Source organism: Alternaria atra (genome assembly GCF_907166805.1).
Source record: "Alternaria atra isolate CS162 genome assembly, contig: 37, whole genome shotgun sequence".
Lineage (NCBI taxonomy): Eukaryota > Fungi > Ascomycota > Dothideomycetes > Pleosporales > Pleosporaceae > Alternaria > Alternaria atra.
The window spans coordinates 48,934-72,246 of NW_025091336.1; the positions used below are offsets into that span (position 1 = coordinate 48,934).

At 51.9% G+C, this 23,313-nt stretch overlaps 8 protein-coding genes across 8 annotated transcripts; 4 read left to right on the forward strand and 4 right to left on the reverse strand.

Moving 5' to 3' along the window:
• Positions 1-1,009: 1,009 nt before the first annotated feature.
• On the forward strand, positions 1,010-2,835 carry ALTATR162_LOCUS11741 (uncharacterized protein; the record flags this gene model as incomplete). Its single annotated transcript, XM_043319383.1, has 3 exons — positions 1,010-1,454; positions 1,505-2,429; positions 2,481-2,835. The coding sequence occupies 3 exons, from the start codon at positions 1,010-1,012 to the stop codon at positions 2,833-2,835; spliced, it is 1,725 nt and encodes a 574-aa protein (XP_043175318.1).
• A 1,271-nt stretch (positions 2,836-4,106) lies between these two features.
• On the reverse strand, positions 4,107-6,698 carry ALTATR162_LOCUS11742 (uncharacterized protein; the record flags this gene model as incomplete). Its single annotated transcript, XM_043319384.1, has 3 exons — positions 4,107-4,519; positions 4,570-4,669; positions 4,719-6,698. 3 exons carry the CDS (start codon positions 6,696-6,698, stop codon positions 4,107-4,109), a joined length of 2,493 nt encoding a protein of 830 aa, XP_043175319.1.
• Positions 6,699-8,147: 1,449 nt separating this feature from the next.
• On the reverse strand, positions 8,148-9,939 carry ALTATR162_LOCUS11743 (uncharacterized protein; the record flags this gene model as incomplete). The annotated part of the gene is made up of 2 exons (XM_043319385.1): positions 8,148-9,613; positions 9,678-9,939. The coding sequence occupies 2 exons, from the start codon at positions 9,937-9,939 to the stop codon at positions 8,148-8,150; spliced, it is 1,728 nt and encodes a 575-aa protein (XP_043175320.1).
• Positions 9,940-10,312: 373 nt separating this feature from the next.
• ALTATR162_LOCUS11744 (uncharacterized protein) lies at positions 10,313-12,462 on the forward strand (the record flags this gene model as incomplete). Its single annotated transcript, XM_043319386.1, has 5 exons — positions 10,313-10,368; positions 10,431-10,497; positions 10,561-10,913; positions 10,960-12,199; positions 12,256-12,462. 5 exons carry the CDS (start codon positions 10,313-10,315, stop codon positions 12,460-12,462), a joined length of 1,923 nt encoding a protein of 640 aa, XP_043175321.1.
• Positions 12,463-13,652: 1,190 nt separating this feature from the next.
• On the reverse strand, positions 13,653-16,018 carry ALTATR162_LOCUS11745 (uncharacterized protein; the record flags this gene model as incomplete). Its single annotated transcript, XM_043319387.1, has 4 exons — positions 13,653-14,182; positions 14,238-14,599; positions 14,668-15,501; positions 15,549-16,018. The coding sequence occupies 4 exons, from the start codon at positions 16,016-16,018 to the stop codon at positions 13,653-13,655; spliced, it is 2,196 nt and encodes a 731-aa protein (XP_043175322.1).
• Positions 16,019-17,664: 1,646 nt separating this feature from the next.
• Positions 17,665-18,708, forward strand: ALTATR162_LOCUS11746 (uncharacterized protein; the record flags this gene model as incomplete). Its single annotated transcript, XM_043319388.1, has 2 exons — positions 17,665-17,690; positions 17,739-18,708. The coding sequence occupies 2 exons, from the start codon at positions 17,665-17,667 to the stop codon at positions 18,706-18,708; spliced, it is 996 nt and encodes a 331-aa protein (XP_043175323.1).
• Positions 18,709-19,233: 525 nt separating this feature from the next.
• Positions 19,234-19,654, reverse strand: ALTATR162_LOCUS11747 (uncharacterized protein; the record flags this gene model as incomplete). Its single annotated transcript, XM_043319389.1, has 2 exons — positions 19,234-19,553; positions 19,603-19,654. The coding sequence occupies 2 exons, from the start codon at positions 19,652-19,654 to the stop codon at positions 19,234-19,236; spliced, it is 372 nt and encodes a 123-aa protein (XP_043175324.1).
• Positions 19,655-20,101: 447 nt separating this feature from the next.
• ALTATR162_LOCUS11748 (uncharacterized protein) lies at positions 20,102-20,820 on the forward strand (the record flags this gene model as incomplete). Its single annotated transcript, XM_043319390.1, has 5 exons — positions 20,102-20,144; positions 20,200-20,288; positions 20,338-20,361; positions 20,442-20,566; positions 20,649-20,820. The coding sequence occupies 5 exons, from the start codon at positions 20,102-20,104 to the stop codon at positions 20,818-20,820; spliced, it is 453 nt and encodes a 150-aa protein (XP_043175325.1).
• Positions 20,821-23,313: the final 2,493 nt, after the last annotated feature.

Here is a 23,313-nt window from a genome sequence, read left to right on the forward strand (position 1 = left end):
GCCAACTTTCGGCACCCGAAGCTTGACGTGCACGCGCTTCATGTCGGTAAGCGAATGTTTCGCTCGGGCCATCGGGAAGAAGAAGACGGGATGCACAACAGTGTGCATCGACGTTGCAGAAGCGCAGCGCCAGTGGCATGGTCTTTGGGATTACCAACTTGGAGAGACCTCAAGCTGGGGATGTGGCTGAGTGATCCTCGACATCGCTAAAGACCGCGCTTTCCTTCTTTCGGCGTGGATCTCCGGCTCTCACCCTTTCTTCAAGCTCTCCCTTCCTGTGCTCAGCCAACCCATCAACGAAAAGCCTCGCCAAACATGTCCGTTTTCGGCGAGAGACTACTCATAGCTACAAGTATTCTCTTCGCCATAGCGAGGAATTCCTTGTTCACATGCACTATGCCACGTTCAACGATTAGCCGGCAAGCACGGTGCCACACATGTGCGTTGAACAGCCCAGTTCTTCCAGCCTGATGAGAACTATCCTCCAGTCATAGCGCGCCGCCTTCTGTCAGAGTTTTAGCGAAGATGAGGTCGACATGTTGTTTCAGAGCTACATCCGTCCCGTCTTCGCCCAATCCGCGCAAACGATTGTTGTTGTGGTGACCTAAATCGGGGACTTACACGGCCTCATCTTCAACCTAGCTCGCATGGAGTCAGCCTTCTGATTTGCATTCTGGTCATGGTCAGCAAGGCGGACCCTCATCTGCATGTACTGTATGCGTGCAGAGTTTCAGATGTATCACTTAACAAGACACCATGGTTCTAGTGGTTCTTTCTCTTCACTTCGCTTGTCCACCGCCTTGTTCATTCACGCCAGTGCATGCATTCTCTATTGTTCGTCTTCCACTTCCTCTATAGAATAGAAGCAACATAGCCATTGTTCGTAGTTTTCATGCCTGCTGCACCCGTCTGGTACCAATACCATCCTCTATCTTCCGTATCTCGCTATTGAATCTCTGCATTTACTGCATATCGCACGTCGACGCAAACTCCGCCAAATCACATTGCTATGGACGCAGACAGACGACTCACCAAAGCTCTTGAGGCTGCCAACGATGCTCTCCAGCATCTTTCGATAACACCAGACTTCGGTAGTCTAGACTGCACGCATATCGATCGGCTACTCGCACGAGTGGTTGACCTACCAACCGAGGGCAACCAAAGGAACAGCAGAAGAAATCTGCTTGTCATCCGACAGTGGATGGTCAGCGAAGGCCCTGGTGTCGTGCTTCTTGAAGTCCTAGGCCAGCTATATTGGCGGTTGGGGGAGCTCAACAGCAGTCAGTTTGATAAGTTCAAAGCATCACTCCAGCAATGGCAGCCATACTTGTCCTTGATACAAGATACGGATGGGGAGACGTTGATAGTTCAACGCATTCGATACATCCAAAGGTCCAAGGCGGATGCTTGTCAAGACTTTCTTTGTGAGTTGTCAAATCTTGTTGGCGCTAAAGGTAAGCGTTCCACTACGATAGTTGTGAAGATGACTAGCTGACATGGCAAGCTGATTCCCCAATGCTTAGCGTAGAAGCTTTGCAAATAACCCCTCGCAGTCCGACGCGATCTGTTCGCTCTAGAGACAGCGTTTTGTCCCAGGAGACTGGTTTCACAAGTCTCATCAAGTATGTCCCGTCTAGCACAGCACCCGCTCCTGGAGAAATGGAAAACTTCCTTATCGAGTTTTATGTCAAAGGTATCTGCCCGGGCCGTACGGTTGCGTTGCAGTCAAATGCGTACATATCGTTGTTGCATGTGGCAGATTCCTGTCTGAGCACGCGATACGCCTTACTCAGCCTCTCGGCGTCGTATCTCTGCGAGCAGCTACCAAAGGAGAAAGGTACCTACCTCCAAGCCGAACTATACTATTCCACGCAAGCACTCCAGACTCTAGCGTCACAGATCAGTGACGGACATCACTATGACAGCGCGCTAGTTACTAGCATGTTGCTGATGCATCATGGTTCGATCAATCAGGAGGACTCTCGTTTATGCTGGTCTTGTCATGCCAACGTACTCGACGCGATTCCTCCGAAAGTCATCGATCATCACGCCGATTGCGCCCTGTTCTTGCGTGCTCAACTCATCCTAGCACGCACAGCACAAACCACCCATCAGTTGAACAGGACCCGACGATATTCGTTCGAGGCAATGAACTGGCTGGAAGGTATATCGCCCATCGAATCTGCCAAAGTCTCTACCACCCTTGGAGTCTCACCCCAGTTGCTTTCCATCGTATCATCCGTAACTTCACTTCCGACCAGTCAGAATAGATTGAACAAGGTCATGTACGCTCAATCGCAAGAAACGCAAATTCAAAATTTGAAGCAGTGGAGTCCCGAGCCAGAAGGCCCAGAGAAAGAAGTACTACTCGCCACAGCAGAAGCTTTCCGCCTTGCCACGCTTATCTATCTGCGCTGTTATATCTATGGGTAGGCTTTCTAAACACCCTCGTACTTTCTTACCCGTTAACCCGCATCTAGCTTCACAAGGTTCCATTCCTCCATACTCGAACTTTCAGACGCGCTTCACATCTTACTCCTCTCGTTACCGGTGGAAGGCCCACTCTACACTGCCATCTATCCCATCTGGCCCTTCTTCGTCGCTGCCGTAACCTCAAACTCGGATAAACGCGATCGTCTATACCAGCGCGTCGTGCCAATACGAGAAGGCGACAAGAATACACTTCCAGCAGTGTTGAAGCGTATCAGCGGCATACGTACATGGCTCGCAAATCAGGACGCGACATGCCAACGTCACGACGGCTGGTGGGATGAGATGCTCAGTCCCAGCTCTAGCACGATAGCACTGGGCCCGCACCTTTTGTGCTTGGGCTAAGCTGCTCCAAAGTTTGCTTTGCTCGGTCTATGACGCCTTTCCAGCCCCCAAAAAGCCTTTTGCCATTCCAAATCATAAGATCTTTCCAAGATCTTTCCTTGGGATCTACTTCCTATGTTGAATATTCTATCATATGCATTGCATCCAAGCGAATCGTTCTGTATCGTTTCATTTCGGTACATGTCAGCATTTTAGCAAGCATCGCATCGCCTTTTATCTCCAAATTGGTTACGATATAACGTTTGGGTAGTATGTCATTTATTCACATCCAATAGTTCGCTCATCCCACAGTCTGCTCTTCTATCGTCCTCATACTATCCAGTGTACAGAATATCTGCCCCGCTTCCATCATATTTCCTTTCTAAGCGCTACATTATATTTCATCGCCACTCCTTTCCGGGAGACTAATGAAGCCTATCCGGAGTCACAACATGCTCAACTGGCTCAGCTAGTCTACGCCTCACGCCTCACGCAGCGCCAACAACACCCCAAAAGACGAAAACAGGTATAAAGCAGGCTACATTCGATGAAGCTGTCAACGATAGAATCTCCAGGAACCAGAAGCCGTCTTTGTTCTTTGGTGATTATTTGCGCATCGATTACATGGTCCAGGCTTAGCCTATTAGAACACAAAGCAGACGCAGCACAAAGAGCAAAGGATTGCGTTAGACTCTTTGACATTGTCATTCGATCTATCGGTATCCACGTTTACTCCCCAAAATCTGATTACGAAGACCCTAGAGTGCGCCAGAATGCTCAAATTGCAAAAGTGCAAAATCGTGATATCGCTGCGCTGTGAACATTGAAAGACAAACGTGAGGAGGTCCCGGCGCGTGCAATCCGAACCGATAGAAAAATGTCACATTGAGGTAAGTAATTGTCCATATCCAATTTGAATCATTTCTGAGTCATGTCTGCAGAAGTTCGCAGGATGCTCGATATTCGGTTCCCAGGAAATGGACGAGAGAGCGGAAAGCAGGCAAAGCACATAGAACAGGGTGAAGAGTCAGAAGCGACGAATGAAAGTAGTTTCCGTAGTAACCGTGGAGATTCCAGATGACCAAGCTGATATTGTCCACGCACATATCGCCTTCTTAGGTTTCGTGGTATGTCGTCGCTCGTTCGGCGAGGGCGAATATCAACCGGTTTGGAACGTAGCCAGAAAAATGTACACGAAAAGGGTATCGATCAAGTCCAGAACGCTTCATGAAACTGCCTGTCACTGCTTCTTTGGCCTCGGTCCAGCAGCCCTCTGTTATTGTGACTGGGTATTAATGGCCTCCGTTCTTTCTGAAGTTCAGCAATTGGGACAAGCTGGCCAAGCTGCATCCGCTCTTGAGGAAGTCATGGCTTATGAGCTCTCCTGCGCTCGCTCGTGATTTGACATCAACGCAGAGGCAGACTGACAAGAACGCCTTGAGTTCCTTGGACAGCTTATCTGGCTTCTTGAGACGAGGGGTGCCGTTGGTAGCAATGAGATACAGAGCCTTGAGCGGTTCCTCGTTCAGGTACGGTGGTTCGGACTCGATCATCTCAATGGCCATGATACCCAGAGACCAGATATCAACCTTGTTGCCATACTCTTTCTGCTTGACGACTTCAGGGGCCATCCAGTATGGAGTTCCGACCATAGTCGCACGCTTGCTGCGCTGCTCGGTAAGCTTCGCACTGAAACCAAAGTCGGCTACCAAAGGTTAGCAAGCTGTGGATGGAGGATGCCTGGTGGATGCATACTAATCTTGACATTACCACGGCCGTCGAGCAAGACATTGTCACTCTTGATGTCTCGGTGGATAATGTTCAAGTTGTGGAGATACTCAAGTCCCTTGCAGGTCTAGTGATTGTCAGCATGGATTACCCCAAGTGCATGCTACAGATGTTACCTCAAAACAAATGGTCGCGATCTGATCTTCGGTGATGGAGGGGTTGTTGTCAATGATGTCGGTCAAAGCACCTCCCTCCATAAACTCCATGACGACCCAAAGCTCAGATTGCTCCTCTTGCAAGAAAGCATCCAAAAAGTTGACGATGTTGGGGTGTTTGCTGTCCTTCATAACAATAATCTCGTTTACGATAAGTTCCTTGCGTGGCTGGTTGCGAAGATCCATCTGCTTGATAGCGACCTGTGCACGTGGGCCGTTTTCTTGCATGACCCTTTTGGCCATGGGCGAAGTAGCACCTTCACGGATGCGAGCAACGTACACGGAACCACTGGCACCTTGACCGATCTTCTTTTGCTTGTTGTACGAGTCCAGTGGCCGTTCCTTGGACACGACCTCTCGGAGCTTCGCCATGACCTCGCTTTCGGACATGCTAGACATGCGCACATCCTTGCGTGCTGGCTCCTCCTTGGGCTTAGCCGTAAGGGCCTGCTCGGCCTTCTTCACTGCATCACTGACAGGAGCATTCTGGGGCTTGGCAACGTTCAATGGCTTGGGTGCAGCGGAACCCTGGTATTGCTTTTGCGGTTGGCTCTGACCATTAGCGACCCTGGGGACCTGGCCACTCGAACCCTTGTAACTGTTGTTTGGTTGAATTGGCGGTCGCTGCTGAGTTGACGATGATTTGGCAGGAGAAGTGCTGTAACCACCGTTCTGTTGCTGAGGGGCAGGAGGGGCAGGACGCTGCGCAGCCATCTGACGTGGAGCCTGCTGTTGCTGCTGCCGGGGGTCTCTTGCAGCGCCCGGAGTCGACGGTGCAGGGCGACTGGGGTTGTACCTTTGGCCTGACGGGCTCGAATCTCGCGAATCGTAACCACCCCCGCCGATCTCTTGCTGGGCCAAGGGGAGCTTCTTTTGAGGCAGTGAAGCGTTGTACGCATCCAGTTCTGCGCGTTGTTGTCGCTCGTATTCCTCCCTTTGCCTCTCACGTTCGCGTTCACGTTGTATTCTGGCCTGCTCCTCCTGCCTCCGCTTCTCCTGCTCGTAACGGTCCTGCTGTGAGGGAGCGCTCTGCTGACCGCCGTAGCCCTGACTATAACTGTCCTTGCGCTGATAGCTGCCTGGCGGCGCAGGGCGCGGGGGAGCAACGGAATTGCCGCTACCACCATATCCAAGCTGCTTTTCCATTCCAGCATTTGTTGGTGGGGTCGGAGTGAGACTCGAGTATTGCTGAGGATCCTCAGATCGCTTGACGAGCTTTTCGGTGTAGAATTCCAAGACCTCGAGGACGGCCTTGGGGTTCTTCGCATAGTCATCTTTGGTGAGGGCGGATGCAGTGAGCAGTTTCTCCCATTCTACTGGCAGACCGACGAAAGCTCCGCTGTTGGGGTCGAAGCCTACGTGTACTCTGTGAGTGAAATTGGTGGGGTTGCTGACACCGCCCATGCTGGGACATCGCTGGTAGATGCTGTCGATCCACGAATAGACATCGTCGTCGGTTTCGACTCTGCATGTAATGATTTTGGTAGGGCCATCGCGGGGTGGGGAGGAACCTTTGCTGCTGTTGAGAGCGCGAGTGATTTCAAAGGATAACGGCTGCGTATCTGATCGCTCGACACCAAGAATGTCTCGCAGTTGGATTGTGTTGGAGACTTTTGACGCATTAGGGCTTTTAAAGAAGTTCAGCTCGAATTCGCGCAGGACCAGCCACCGGTCGGCCCAGACAAAAGATTTGAATAAGCCCTCATCCTTGACTTTAACCATGCCCTCTTTAACCGTAGTTGTCGATGAGACGCTTCTCTCGGTCTGTGTGCGGATGAGCGACATTTGCGAACCGTTGTTGAAGGCAGGCGACTGCATGCTCAGGCCAGCCATGTTGCCTGGCAAGGTGTTGCTGGTGTTGGGGGTGAGGGCGAGGCGGGGACGGTCGGTGGGAGGTCGCGGTGCGGGACCGGGGTTCATGAATTGGTCGCGAGAATACATGCTGAAGTACCGTGGTCAGCGGACGGGTTGACAGGTGACAGGTTGATTGATACGACGCAGGTGATGCTGCAGTCGTGTGGGAGGGGGTGAAAAGATGGTGTTTTGTAGCAGACAGAAGTGACAGCCAGGCGAAGAGCTCCAAAGTACTTACGTGAGCAGATTATCGTTGAAACAACAGCAGTGGGAATTATACAATAGCTACAATAGCTTCGTGAGCGCTCCACTGCCTCCAGTGCGGCCAGGCAGTCGGGGGATGTGGTGAATAGCGGGGTGCACCGTGCTCAATCAAGTGAGAAAGCAAGTAGCGTGGCGACTCTCAGCGAGTTATGAGTGTCTGTTCAATGAGACGGGAGCCCCGGCGGCGGTGTCGAGGGCGGGGAGTCCTGGGATGGGGGTCGCGTCGAGTAAGCAGCAATGCGAGGTCGGTCGGGCTGCAGCACGGCGGGATACCAGTCCTGAAAGCGAGCGGGCGCTGCTGCCAATCCAAATCGCAAAGCGTCGCACCGAGAGTCGTTCAGCGAGAATGCCACATTCGAGAACTGCAGAAACAGGGTAAATAGGAGAATTTGGCCGGCTGCGGGCGAGAGCGCGGTCGTGTCTGGTACAGACAGTCGTGGTAGTGTCTTTAGTGGAGCCCTTTCTCCTGGTTGGCTTTGGGGCTCCTTGGGTGAGAGCGCGCTAAATCGGCAGGGGACTTTCTCTCACGTGCGCCTTGACTCTTGTTCGGACGTCGAGCCTGAATGGAAGACGCCGCTGCAGTACCGTTGGCCTTGTGCGCCCATTGGCTGTTGCAACACCCAAGGGCAGGAGATCGCCAGCAACATCATCTCGCTGCAAGCGTTTCATCAGCGGACAGGCGCGACAACGGCAGAGGGTCCGGCTTGATCGCCCGGCGGCTGTGAGTACAAGATCGCGCTCAGCGTTTCAGGAGGGAGCAAGTCAACGTCTGAAACCCTTCTGCGTGGCACCAAAAACCTTCCACAGCCGCCACATGTGCATATTTAGAACCCGTGCCGCTCGCTACGTGTTTGGCTGCTTGGCTGCTTGTTCAGAAGAAGGGCGCTCTACCAAACTGGAGGATTCCACGTTGTGTCAAATGTCATTACTGTCTGCCTCTATTCTTACCGTTCCCAGTTTGCTTCCAATCGGTACATCGCCATGTGCATCTAGGAAAGTATAGCGACCGCTTACACTATATCTCATGCTATATTGTTTCACGTCCCACGGCGCTCGATACACCAAGTACAAATCACCATGTTTCAACCGTCTGTTGGATGATGCCCGCCTCTAACCCCACTAATACAGCCGCTATCCCTGTCCCGACACCCGACGATGCACGTCATAACCACAGGCGGCGGACATGCACAACGTGAAGGCCAACCGCAGTGCGTCTGCTCGGACTGCGCAGCGATCACACTTTAGCAGCTTTAGTACCCACCGGAGATTAACCTACTCTACACCCCAAACGCCCAAGACGTCTCTTTCGGCGCCCTCCTGCTGTTTCTTCTTACGCGCTTGGAGTTGCTTGACCCTGCGAACGGATAGTCCAACCGCCAGAGGGCCAAGGATCGTACACAGAACGATGGCCCAGGTCACGACGAGGAAGATGTCGGTTGGCTCACTAGAAGTTTCTCCGAAGACGCCTTGAGATTCAGCGACACCGGAAATTAGGAACCCAATCTCCCCGCGGGCGCACATTGCGAAGGCGAGCATGAGTGGCGGGTGCAGCGAGAAGGGCTTTGGTGGATTGAGCAAAGATCGTGCCTCGCTTTCAGTGCTAGCTGATGGAGCTGCGTGGCGTGCTGGCACTTGAGTAGCTCCTGCCTGCGCAGAGGATGCTGCGCGGTCGCTCCTTCCCCACAAGTGAGGCACTGATGGCAGGCGCACCTTGCTCAGAATCTTACTGGGAGATTGTTTGCCCGTGGAAACAGAGAAGCGGACGAGCCAGAGACCACATACTACCTTGGCAAACGCCATGAGGACGGCATAGACGATGCCTCGCCAGACTATCGCGCCTCTGAACATGCGCGTGATTGGTATAGAGAAGCCGATGGATGCGAAAAAGAAGGGTTGCAAGATCTTGGATACTGCAGGATGGTAGTAGTGGTGGTAGATGACTGCCCCACCTGTCGCGTTTGTGTGCTCGTCCTTCTCAACCTTGGTGGGTTGGGATGGAAGCGCGCCCTGAGTTTGCCTGCCTTGAGTCTCTGAGACATATAGAGATACGCCGTCAGGGCTCTCAAGGACTGGGCCAGCAGCTGCCTGGCTCTTCTCAGCCACCGCCTTCGTAGCCGGAGTGCTGACAGGGTGAGGTATGTCAGAGTCCCACCAGCTGATGCTAGCTCCGGCGATGTACGCAGCGAAGAGGTTCGACGTGCCTGCGTATGTAGCTCCTGTGACGAGACCAATGAGAATCAGCGTGTGGACTGTAAAAGCCGTTTGTGTACGCTGTAGCAGAGCACTCAGTCGTGCGCACGGGTGAGCATCGCGGTACGCATCTAGCCACATGGTCAAGGGCTTCGCGACAAAAAGACAAACAACAGGAGCAACGACAGCAAAAGCAACCGACACCAGGACTGGGCGAACGACGGTGACCCAGTTAAAGTTGTCGCCGCCGAGGTTGGAGATGACCTGCACCATGACCAGTCCGACGACGTCGTCCATCATAGCTGCACTGGTAAGTACAACGCCTAAACGAGTGGTAGACAAGCCACTCGAGCCGAGAACCGTGAAGGTTGTGCTTAAGCTAGTGGAGCACAATGCAGCACCGGCAGCAAAAGCCTGTACCGGGGTAGCATCCAGAAGACCTTGCAGAGTGTAGGAAAGACCGATGGGAACTACGATTCCAGTGAGAGCGACACCAGAAGAGAGGAGCAGATTCGCTTTGAGAGATTGGAATGAAGTAGAAAGACCACCTGCGCGGGTCAGACCGACGTCATGGGTGTGGAAGTGAATTGGATCATGTAGCATGTAACGGACCTTCATAGACAAGCAGAATCAATCCAAGATAGCCTAGTTGCACAACCGTCTCTTCTAGGCTCTCGGATAGCCATTTCGCACCTGGCGTACCCCATGCTATGCCGACCAAAACCTGGCCCAGTAGGCCGCAGTACAGCACTCTATCGAGGGCAGCATTGACAAGGTTGAGGAAAAGAAGAAAAGACGCGAGAACCAGAATGACGACGATGCCCGGCTCGTGATATGGCAGCGACGCGGCATCTTGAGACGCGTCTACAGCCATGATGCAGGCGGGCAAGAGTTTGCAATCCAAACCAAGAACACGCGCTACCTCGGACGTCTTCTGGATATTGTTTGCGTGCCAGCCACCAAGATTGGACGAAGGAGGTTTGTTACCAAGATACCAAGCATAGTCGCGGCCAACCAACGCAGACTTGGGCCTCCAAGGCCGTGTGGATCCAGGGGCCCCGCTACTGAGGACCAGGGTGCAGCGACAGCCGAAGCCGCGCCCGCAGTCAGCCATTCATTGTTTTGGCCCATTACTACTTTGGAAAACACGCCTAAGCAATCGCCAGCAAGCATCTCGTATCGACCCAACTTGGATATTCCTACCTGCATGCGCCCAGTACGTGTGAGAGCGCTGATGCACACAAATCATGGCGCCGCTTGAACAGCAATGGGTCAAAGTCCAGCAGAAGACATTCACCAAGTGGTACGCTGCTGCCACCCCCACCGCTGCCCCGGGTCCCTACGCTACTAATCACACCACTGCAGGCTGAACAGCAAGCTCAAGATCCGCGAGGTTCAGATCAACGACCTGATTATAGACCTCTCCGACGGTGTACGTGCCCCGCTTGGCCCTCGACAAGGCCTCTCCCCGCATCCAGTCACTAACGCCCCCTAGATCATCCTCATACACCTCCTCGAGATCCTCAGTAATGAATCCCTTGGCCGCTATGCCTCCCGACCCAAGCTGCGGGTGCAGAAGTTTGAGAACGTCAACAAGTCGCTCGACTTTATCCGCAGTAGGAGGATCCAGCTTACCAATACTGGTGCCGAGGACGTCGTCGATGGCAACAGCAAGATCATCCTGGGTCTGATATGGACCCTTATTCTGCGATTCACCATCAGCGACATCAACGAAGAGGGTCTCAGTGCAAAGGAGGGTCTGTTGCTGTGGTGTCAGAGGAAGACGGCCTGCTACGACGAGGTCGAAGTCCGCGACTTCTCCACGAGCTGGAACGACGGACTAGCATTGTGGGTACAACACTCTATACTAAAGAACTGGGCTAATATCACAAAGCTGTGCCCTGCTCGATATCCACCGTCCCGATCTCATCGACTACGACAGCCTAGACAAAAGCGACCACCGCGGGAACATGCAGCTTGCATTCGACATTGCCTCGAAAGAGATTGGTATTCCCGACCTCCTCGACGTCGAGGATGTGTGCGACGTAGCGAAGCCCGACGAGCGTTCGCTCATGACCTACATTGCCTACTGGTTCCACGCCTTCTCCCAGATGGAGCGCGTAGAGAATGCTGGCCGGAGAGTCGAAAAGTTCGTGGCAAACATGCAGGGAGCGTGGCAGATGCAGAACGACTTCGAACGGCGCATGCGCGAGCTGCTGGACCAGATCGCCAAGCAGCGTACACAATGGGAGGAGGCCAAGTTCGACGGAACATACGCAGACGCTAGGAACCAGTCAACGGAGTTCACAGCGTGGAAGCGCAAGAGCAAGCGAACATGGGTAGCTGAGAGATCGGATCTAGTAGGTCTGTTGGGAAACATTAGGACCAAACTGGCCACATACCGGTTGCGGCCCTACGACCCTCCTGCAGAGCTGAGTCTTGAAGCACTAGATACGGCTTGGACAGGCTTGATGAAGGCCGAACGGCAACGTTCCCAAGTCATCAACGAAACAATCAGAGACATCAAGAACGCTCTGCGGAAATCCTTTGCCGACAAAGCAAACGACTTTGCTCTGGCTCTCAACACACTCTCTACATCGATATCAGCGTTGGAAGGCGATGTGGAGGACCAGCTGGAGCATACCAAGGAAATCAGCAAGTCGCTTGCGCCATTGGACGAATACCTCAACCTCATAGCATCTATCGACGCGCAATGCGCCGAAGCGAACATTGAGGAGAACGACTTCACAACATATACATACGATGAGCTAGAATACGAACTAGGTTTGGTCCGTAGTTCCGTGTCAAAGAAGCTTGCCTTCCTGGAAAACCAAATGGTTGCACGTAACATGACCAACCTTACTCCGATACAACTCGAAGAGTTTGAATCAGTATTTAGGCATTTCGATCGCGACGTATCCAATTCGCTAGCCGAATTGGAGTTTTCTGCAGCTTTGGCAAGTTTGGGCCTGGTATACGATGAAGAAGAGATGCATGAAAGGTTCCGCGAGACTAGTGGTGGTAAAGACTATGTTACCTTCGAGCAGTTCATTCGCTTCATGGTAGATGAAACAGAGGATCAAAACACTGCAGAACAGGTCTTTGAATCTTTCAAGGAGGTTGCCGATGGCAAGGTCAGTCTGCATCCACGCAGTTTCTTATTTGATAACAGCTACTAACACTCTAGTAGCCATACGTCACAGAACTCGACCTCCGACATTCCCTCGTCCCCGACGAAGTCATTGAAGATCTGCTCTCCACCATGCCCGAGCATCAAGGCCCAGATATGCAGGAAGACCGCGACATCCCTAAGTTTGACTACATCACCTACATGCAGCGCTACATGGGCGCCACCCGTACCAATGGCAACATTGCAGAAGAGGTAAACGGCGAGTAGGATACGACCGATCCCGAGCATAGAGTTCTTCTTACCCCGGCGTTTGTATAGCGCCCGAAGGAACGGAGAATCTGGATAATAGCATGGATTGGATGTTGAGGTTTTAGCGTTACATCGTTTGGTTTTGCATAGTGGCCGTTTTGGAGTCACCCCGTTGTTGGATATTAAGTACAAATGGCAAGGAAGGAATGGAAAGGCTCTTTGGAGTAAGGCGCGCTTACATGTTCAACGTTGGATACCACGCAGATAGGAAGAATTATTGGACTTGGTCGTAATTACTGTCTTGATTACTTCCGGTATCTAGAGCGAATATGGGAAGGCAACTGGTGTTGTTTCACCACGTGAAATTAGCATCAGAACATCGTCATCACTCCCCAGGGCTATCAGTTTGGATGAATATTGCCCAACATCCTCACATCGTCGTAGATCTGGACCAAGAGCCTGATCACGTGGCGCATTTACGTTGTAGTCAGCATGGTAGGAATATCTTACTCACATCTATGCTCCTCTCTCTCACCTCCCAACTTCACCCGCTTTCTCTTCTTGTTGGATTTTCCATAGTCTCGCGTTGTCTACACTCAAACACAATCTTCATCTCTCGTCCATCTCTCTCGTCTACGACAGGTTCGCTTCTGCGTTACCCACGCACTCTACCTCAAATTTTCTCATCCACTTCTACTTTAGGTTTTTCTCTCTAGCACCCACGTACAATCTTATTTAGGGCAACCAGCGGCAGTATAAGCTTGCTTCAAGCAGTTCTTCTACCGTAGGCTGGGGTTTGCCCTACACTCCCTTCTCGACTGTTTAGAGTCGCGAGCAGAACCGGACTTCCGATCACCAGCTTGCCAATCTTAACCACCACTATTTGTAACAGGTAGTAATTGCTGCAGTTATGACGAACGCGACCTCTCAGTCCTTTCGATTCCTCGGCTTGCCTACCGAATGGCGACTTACGGTGTACAAACTTATGCCGAACTACACTATTCGTACTCGATACGTCAATAGCCCTTACCAGGGGCGCCAACATCGCTACAAGTACCAGAGTTGCAGTGGACGAGCTCAGTAAATCTATAGGCAAACGTACATCCATCGAGGTCGGAATCAAGAGAACCCATAGTGTGGTCATTCATAGAGAGTGCATTACGATCAATCGATGCCTACGACCAAACGCTCCCATTTCAACCACCTCCTCAATTAACACCTAGCAAATCTGGCAGCTCAATCAGGTTCCTCTGCATCTCCTTACACATTTCCAAAAACTCCCTCTTCTCCATATCCGTCGCAAACTCAATCTTCGCTCCACTGATAACCTTTTCCTTCTCCATCCCCTTCCCACTCCCTACTTTCTCTTTTCCCTTTCCCTTGATAGCCGCTTCCGCAACACTATCTTTTCTCATCGCGCGATCGCCTTTGTCAATCGGTACCTTCAGACCTTTGATCTTTACCTCCCTGTTCCCGTCGTCTTTCACTTTGATGGGGTTGACGGAGGAATTGAGGTAAAAAGCTAGATATCCGTTTCTGAAATCGGCGGAGAAATGGATTAAGGCGATGATGGCGCCTGTATCGTTATCTTCCCAGACGCGTAGGTTCTCGAGACCGCACATTTGCTCGGCATAGGAGAAGGATTTGGAGAGACCTTCGTGGATGCGCATTGTTTTCTCTGTTCGGAAGGTGGCGAGGAGTGTGCGGCCCATTAGTTCGTTTTGGAAGAGTGCTGCCGCTAGATACATTTTCAGTCGCGTTCTTCTCACAAAGATGCTGTTTTGGTAGCTTACCTTGCGGTGAGTCGAAAACGTAGTTGACCCAGCTTGTCTTTTCTACACGTGCAGGCCGATTACCGTGCTTGATGTCATGGAACTTGAGCTCGCATGGTACGGTGATGGAGACTTTGGCCGGGTTGAAGTAGCTAGAGTACGGGATGTACATTTGATCATCTTCCATGCGCAGCTCTGCACGTGTAGTGTTGTCGTCGCTAAACGCCCATACGGATGTCACGACGCGCACTGCTCTTGTCTCAGGGTCAGTGACGCGTTTCCGTACAACGGCGATCCTGCACTCTTCGGAAACTTGAACCATCTCGACGTCTCTGGGGTCGTCTTGGTTGATTCTATGTGAGTATTCCACTAGTGAACCGCGGCTAGTGGTGGTCAGCAAATCCAATCACGCATACTGACAAAGGCTGGGCTCAGAGCGAAGTCGACTTACACATCACATAGGATAGCAGAGTTGCGAAAAGCTTCCTTCTCAAAAGCAGCTTTCTGACTAGCAGTTGTGGAGCTTCTGTGAAGCTTCATCACCTCTGGCGAGGAAGGAAACGGGCTTAGCTTGACCTGCGAAGTTTGCGTTGACGTTCTCTCAAGCTCATAAGGTTGACCCAATCTCATAGCCGGAGGTGGAAGCAACGTCAGATGTCGATTGTCGGTCTTTTGACCCGGCTCGAGTACTTCCGGTGTCCGCGGAAGAGGCGACATTTTCTTAGTCGATGTCGATTGTTGTCGGCTGAGATGAGAGCCGTACAACAATGGTGATGGACTCTGCCATCCGGCTGAGCTTGTACCAGCATCAGACGATGCATAACTACTGCTAGAGTACCGCAGAGATGAGCCACCGAAGCTAAACTCTGATACGCGTTTCTGAGAGGGTGACGATGCTCTTGATGTAAACATGATTTCCATCGGAGATGATGGGACAAAGGCATCATCATCGAATTTCACTAGCAAGGACTGCTTGGGCGACTTTGGATGCTGAGGATCCCGAGGCAGAGAAACTCTGGTACTTTGGTCCCTGGGTGGGGAGTTTGGTGGAGTCGAAGCACAGAGAGTCTGACTCAGTGGGTTGACTACTTCAGTAGTTGGTGAACGCGCAGGATTTCTTGCTGGTATGGGTGGCACATGCGAATCTTGTGGCGCGATGGTCAGGTTCTCTACTATACGATGTACTTCGTCCAGCTGCTGATCTAGGCTTCCAATTGAATGATACATATGATCAATTAGCTCTGCCATTGGCGTAACTACGCTTTCTAGACGAGTCATAGACTTGCTATACCACGTCAGTAAGCGTAGTGTATGAATTATGGCATCACTAGCCTTTGTAGTGCTTCGACCAGGATGGTAATAGAGTTTGTGTGTGTCCGTAACATCTCTCGCAAATTGGCAAGGTCCCCGCCCTCGGTGGTCCAGATCATCGTTTTGTACGAGGCTAAAACCAGATCGCTCCACGATCGTTCAATCGCGAACCCGCCAACGGTGCGGTGCTTTTTGATAACTTGGTATTGATCAATCAGCGAGTCAATATCGTCTATTATTCGTTGGCAAGATCTCAGGATGGTGTCAATGCCATCTTTTGTTTCCTGATGGGCACCCCGAAATAGTTCCCCTTCAGACTCAGTGTGCAGCGCCTCTGCTAACAGTTTTAATGCTTTCGCGAAACTACCGATTTCCATCTCAACATAGTGGAGCTCCGCTGGCGCGTTCTTTTGACAAGCATAAAAGGTTCGTCCAATTTTCCATGCTTTCTGCGACAGCATCAAGATGTCCCCAATGCTGGGGACGGTCATGGTTGCGGGGTTTGAGGGGTCATGCACAAATATGAAGTAGTTAACCAGGTATGTGAACGATACACAGGTGGGGATGTCGATAGCGATTGGGAGTGTCCATAAGGTCCAGGAGCTAGAAACAGAACACCCGGGGGAGGCTCGCGATATACTGTGGGCGCGGGAGCCGTGGGGGCTATGGAGAAGTTCGCAACACAGCCTAGGGCAAGCCCAGCGCCATGCGCCTGGATATACGACTCCATAGCGACTGTGTTGTGGGGACCGGTGGCCGGATATTTCAGTTCACAGAGGTTGAGAATGCAGGAGCATGGGTTGCGATGCTCGACCAGGATACCACGTGGGTCAGGTAGCGCATCATCATTGGCGTCTGTCAGTCGACCACACAACCGGCAATCTGCCCCGCGTAGCTGTCGACACCTGTTAAACGGCACTGGGCTCGATCAGGACCAATACGGGCGTAAGCTTGGACTGTACAAGTTCCAGCAATTGTGACACGCATGCGCAAGATGGATGTGTTTGGTTCAAAAAGCGGGCTACCACTCGGACCGAGCACGCCATGGCGCCAGCCGTTCTGCAGGGTACCGTCAATCTGTATTAGAGGCTCTGATGTACATATACAGATCCCACCTTCCTTGGGATATGTTTTGCCGACTACCGAACGACTTGATAGAGTAGAGGAATTTTGGAACCCAGGGTACATCTATAGACCGTTTTCCCGACCATCTCGGTCAATGTCCTACCCAAGAACCCATGCGCCTAGAGTGTATAGTATTGTACAGTGAATCGCAAATCGTTGTTGTCATATCATCGTTTGGTGCTTATGCAAGTGGGGAGAAGAGACTAATTCAGTCAGCTAATTGTGCCACTGCAGTTCAATGGAGACAAGATGAAACAATGAAGTAGAAATCAGCATGCAAGCGAGTATCTCGAAAAGCATAAGGCCACACTTCCCGTGTAAACGCCTATGCAGCCCATTTCAGCGATCACTGCTTGCCTTGCCCGTTGCACATGTGGGAGGATCTCGTAGAAGCAGTACCACTGGCACTTCTTGAAGTCCGAAAAGTGGTCAGGCTCATGTCCACAACCTGTGGTATTGTCCAACACAAAGAGCGGTATCGGCCGTGCTTGTATAGGAGAGATTGAGGATGACAGCTGTACTCACCGGATGAGAGACGGCTTGGGCACGCTTTGAGAGTATCCAAGGTATAGAATCAAGGGCAGGTAGCCATAGTGGATAGCGACGCGGGAGACATCGATGATGCGCGCGATGCGCTCCTGATTAGAGTCAGCGGAGGCTCGTTATGCCTGCACTTGCGCATGAAGCCATACCTTGGACTCTTCTGAGAGTTGGTACATCTTGAATGTGTGGTCGGGCTTGGGGTTGAGGAAGTCGATGCGTGTGAAAGACTGGGTGAAGGCGGGACTTAGCGATCGAGGTTGCGATGATGCGTAAAGCTCAAAGTTTTGGGATTAGCCGCATGCGTATTAGCGCAAGCTCAGACTAGAGCTCCAATATCTTCGAGATACATCCACTTAGTCTTCAACACCATACTCCATTCACGACGCTTCACGACCTCTACCAGATCGCTTGAGCATAAATTGCGTTTCGGAATATAGGGCCACAAACGTATATATATTCGCCTCTCACAATGTCGGCCCCGAGTGCGCGTCACTGGTAAGTTGCAACATTTCACATGGCGGACGTGAGCTAACACATGCGCAGGGAACAAAATAAGGAAGCAACGGTCTACGTCGGAAACCTCCATGAGCGCGTTACGCCCCGCATTCTTCACGAGCTGATGCTCAACGCTGGCCGAGTACGAAACGTCAACATGCCCGTCGATCGCGTCAACGGCCAACACCAAGGGTTCGGTTTCGTAGAATTCCACACAGAGTCAGAAGCAGATTACGCGCCCAAGATCATGAACAATGTCGCTTTGTACGGAAGCCGGATACGCGTGAACAAGGCATCAGCAGACAAACAGAAGAACGTAGAGATTGGCGCAGAGCTGTTCATTGGTAACCTTGATCCTGGAGTGGACGAGAAAACACTGTACGACACATTCGGACGTTTCGGACCGCTGGTGAATGCGCCAAAGGTCGCGCGCGACGACATCACGAGCGCATCCAAGGGCTATGGTTTCATCTCGTACGGCGACTTCGAGTCCTCAGACGCGGCTATCGCCAGCATGCACAACCAGTACATTATGAGCAAGCAGATCACGGTCCAGTATGCGTACAAGAAAGATGGAAAGGGCGAACGACACGGAGATGAAGCCGAGCGTATGCTCGCGAAACAGGCCAAGGCTCACGGAGTTGCGCCTGCTGTACAACCTCTGCCGGCACATCTTTTCCAGCTTCCTCCAGGTGCCGCACCAACTGGGCCAGCCATGGGCGTAGATGGCCGAGGTGTACCTGGTGCACCAAGTGGACCTGGCGCAGGATATGGCCCTCCTGGTGGACCTCCAGGCTATGCTCCCAATGGGCCTGGAGGCTACGGTCGACCGCCTTCCGCAGCTCCTGTTGGTCATCCAGGTCTTCCACCACCCCCATCCGGCTTACCCGCTCGCCCACCAAGCGGTGCTCCAACAAACTTCTTCCCTCCTCCGCCCGGATTCAATGGCCCACCGCCAGCCTTTGGTGGCCCACCTGGCTTTGGGGGACCTCCCGGCTATGCACAGGCACCGAGGTAGACAGAAGAGAGACGAGTGGACAGATGACAGTACTGCTACTTTGCACAACGAAAATGGGTGTTTTACCCTGGAGCATTCCTCAAGCTGCTTTAGCCGGAACCCAGGCGAGTTAAGAAGCCAGGGCCGTCGCTGTAGCAAAGGCCTCCGCGGGAAGAGCGGCACTCGGCTGATAGGGACAGCACGAAAGGACGTGGTCACAATTGAAAAGCATGATATTCACCAAGCCTTGGGTTGGATACAGAAAGCATCGAATGTTATTTCGAAGAGGCGCTGCCAAGGTCAGCGAATGAAGAGATGCATAACTCGGAAGATCAGAATACAGAGAATATCTGGCGTCCAAACCCATACTCGCAGAAAGATACCCGCCATGAGCATGTCAGACAGATAGGCCACTAATGGCAACAAAGGAAATATAGTAATATGCCCAAACTCCTACAAAGGAAACGATTTACGAGACAGTCCTGTAAAACGCGCGCCCCTTCCCTATTACACGCGCCCCTTCCCTATTACACCCAATCGATGCAGTTATGAGAAGCTGACAAACTTGGGGTCGCGGGGTATCCCGTCCGCTCCGATGTTGTTCTTCTTGAACCTGTCCTGCATGTATATTCTGCGAGCCTCGTCGAAGTCAACGCCTCTTCGCTTCATGATGCGCATAACTTCTTTCTTCCCCGCGTCATCCAGGCCTTGGCGCGAGTCGCCGGCTTCCACGTTTCCGCTCAGGTCAAATGCTGAGGACGAAAGGCCAGCTTCGATGTCATCGCGGAACGAGGATGGTAGACGCGTGTAGATGGGTTCGGGGATGGGAAGGAGGTGTATCCAGCGGTGCCGGGTGAAGTAGGCAGCTGCGCGGTCTTAGTCTGTGTCGCAAGGTTGGTATACGAGGCAACTTACCTGTCGCAACTACCAGGACAAGGAGTGAGATGGAATAGAGCATGTAGGCCATGATGAAGATGCTTTTTGAAACTTCCACGAAGGTTTATAGCGTATGCGACAGAGCGGAGTTCTGCGGGAGTGATCGAAAGACCTTGGAGGGCGCAATAAGGGACTTGGTGATGACAAACAAAAGAAACGGACGTGAAGTGAATTTGGCGATTGTATGTAAAGGCGAGCCGTTCAGGATGAAGGCATCAGGATGAGTTAGCTTGACACGACAATGGTTCGTAACCACGGAGTCGCGGACAAAGACACTCGGCTGCACCGCCCCATATCGCGTTCATGCGTCGTCACACCTCCCGCTCCGCCCTTGGCGTCGGCACGCATGTTGATCCATCCCCGAAACACGCACTAAGCGCATGCGGTAATGCAGACGAGGGCCATCCATTCAATATTGGCGAACTTTCCTAACGTCAAGCAATCGACATCGTCCGTATCCACATTCCATACAGACACAATGGCCACCACTATCTCGCACGATCTTGCCTGGGAGGTTACCAGTGAGTGAAACACTGGGATGCGAATTGGGAAGGGACTGGGGTTGACATATCGCAGAGGGACGCAGCTCCACGCTCGTCAAGAGGGCGAACGGTGTCCAGTTCTCGCGCGATCCTCTTAACCTGAGGAACGTGTACAGCCGCAAGGTATGCATGGGTATTAGATTCCTGAGGACAATGGACTAATACTGCTCAGAACGAGGGCTCCATCGCCAACAAGGTACGGCCACAACCAACCACGAATGCGCCGCGCGCAAGTGCGAATTGGAAAAGGAGACGATGTTGATAACGTTGGAATAGGCTATCGGTGTCATCCCCGGCAAGGAGGGTGGTGTCACTCTTCTCATCAAGAAGGCCGACAAGCACCACCAGCCCGCGTCTGCCATCCAGACCACCACCTTCGGCCCCAGCAGGTCCACCCGCAAGTACGTCTTTTCCGGTCCTCGGCCCTGTTCGATCCACCGCATCAATATCGTATAATGTAGGACCGCTCGCTGACCAACGCAGGACATACTCCGCCATCGTCAACTCTACCACCAAGCGCAACTACCGCCCCGACCTCCGCCAGGACGCCGTCGCTAAGGCCTCCGCTATCCGCAGGAGCCAGAAGCCCGTCAAGGAGTCCAAGCCCGCCAAGGTCAGGGGTGCTAAGGCCCAGGCTGCGTCCAAGGAGGCATAGATTATGAGATACTGAAGAGCGTGGTGCATGTGAATTGGTTCGGAGTTTTACTTCATTCGGTTCATCATCTTCTGTGGGATTCGGAGCTCATGAAATGAAATGAGCATGGGTTGCATGAACGAATAAAGCTAGAGTCTTCACGACGAATCGACTCGGCGAGAAATGAATATGCTTCGAAAACCAAATGCTGGTCCTTTTGCTTGAGCGCCGGACGTGTATATCATCTCGCGACATGATTCCCGCGAAAGATGTTTTGCAAGTGTTAATCAGACCAAGCCCGTGCCTAGAAACGCTCATCGTATCATCCACTCGAGCTGTGCATCCAATATACTACGCGATTGCGATTTGAGCTTCACGGAGAAGAAATATACTCTGTTCAGATACGTTTCCAGGCTATATGAAGTGCATTGACGATTGAGCCCAAAAGATGTGCAAGACGTGAGACATATAATCATCGCGGCTGATAGTACGTTGTATGAGCGTAAAACACTGGTCAGATGAGGGTGCCAACGTTTGGTGCGACAGAATGAGACCCGCTCAGATGACAGCAGAGTATTATTAGCCTAAAGCTGTAATGAAAACTAGGTACGCATCGTCAGCTATTGTTCCTGCAGGACAAGAATGTATAGAGAATATAAATTTACTTACTGAAAATGCTTCCATCGAATCACCTACTCAACCATCTAGGTTGGCCTATCTTCAGTAGTATAGTGGTCAGTATTTCCGCTTGTCATCATTCAGGCAACTCGCGGGAGACCGGGGTTCAATTCCCCGCTGGAGAGCATTGTAGTATCCTTACAATCATGTATTCTTTTTGTCTTTGATTTTTGAACTCTTCATCACGTGATGGCCGTTTTGGGACTAGGGGGGAGGAGGGGGTGAATCACCTCGCTTTTTGGGATCGCCAGCATTGAGCCATATTGATTACTACTCTTGTCCTTTTCTGTTTTGCCTGATAGCTAAACATCCTACTCAGAGTAGTGTTGGTTGCAATTCGACTTCGTGTCTTTGCGAGCACTTCATATCGCAGTGGAAGCGATGAAAACTTTCGGGAACTCTTCATCTAACGTTGCCAAACATACACCTTTGCTTTGTTTTGTACAGCGCAGGATATAGCTTCTAGCTACGTACGTCCATCAACAATTTGAACTGGTTCATTCAATCATGGTCTGTCCTTCTTCGTTTTCGCGCCCTGGGCTGCCCCTGTTCATAATGGTATGCCGTCAAGTGTGCGGACAAAGATGGAGTATCAGCAGCCCGTCGTATGTTCGAGAAAGAGGGAAGACCATCCTGAGCTTCATTAAGTCTGTGGTCCACTTTCTTGATCTGAGAGGACAAAGACAAGTCAAACGCATGTATCTTCTTATCAGACCACCCATCGTCATTCGGTGTCCACTCCCTTAAACTTGATCCAGCACCAGCGTGCCACATGAGCTGACGCAAGGTTGTTGACGGCGCGACTAATAAACATTGGCATCTCCCCTTTGACCCCATGCGAATTCGCATTGCCACACGTTTTGTGAACCTAGTCATACTTGGAGGTGCATCACCCGGTCCGCCATAGTACCTTGGACTCAAAGTGCAGTCCAAGGTCACTGTTGTAAGATGTGAGATGGGAAACCGCTGGAGTGCATCCCGCCAGCCGTCAAGCTCCGATTCGTAATCCTCCTCGTTTACACGTCCGACGTCTTCTTTAACCGGCTCCGCGGAGACTTTGGCTGCCATATACGCCTGATGGTCGCTACAGAATAACGAAATTCTTATTTTCTTCGGCAGCCTAGTCTGATCTGGTGCTGGAGGTGTTCCGTGGTTTGGCGCATCTGTTGTTTTCTCGGTCTTGTGATTCGTAAGCAAGCCCGATAGTGCGGTATGTGTCTGGAATGTGACGCTCCTCTCTCGAAGTATTGTAGATAGAACTTCCTCACGAATGGCTTTTGAACAACCTAGTAACGGGATTGGCACTGTTTTTGTGATTGCATGGTACACGATCGTGGTATCGGTGAGTGCGTAGGACCAAATCGCCTCACGCAGTTCCACTGCTAGAGTCGAAAGAGTGCCGAGTGAGTTCTTCCTTGACTCCATATCGGTACTGGCTAAAAGGTGTTCGTGTCCAGATGGAATCAGAAACTGAAAGGCTAGATTCCTCAAACGCTGTCCAGGTGGCACCAATTTGCTTCTTTGTTCGAAGTTGCGATCACCGTGCAGCTGGCCATACGAAGTCCAACTAAGAAAAACTTAAACTTGAGCTCAAGGCCGCAAGAAGCCAGACCTGGATCCGTATCGCCAATGTGCCATGTGTGGCTGAAGCGTGAAAAGCTGTTGAGGGGGGGCAGCCGAGCAAGCGGAACGCTGCGGGCCGCGGGCGTAGACCAATCCAACGCTCGTCATGCACTAGCGGCTAACAAATGGCCCCTTCTTCGTCCTCAATGCACAGCAGTTGCCCCATCAACTCAACCCGCGCACTATAAACACTGTATCTTCTCATTCAGAGAT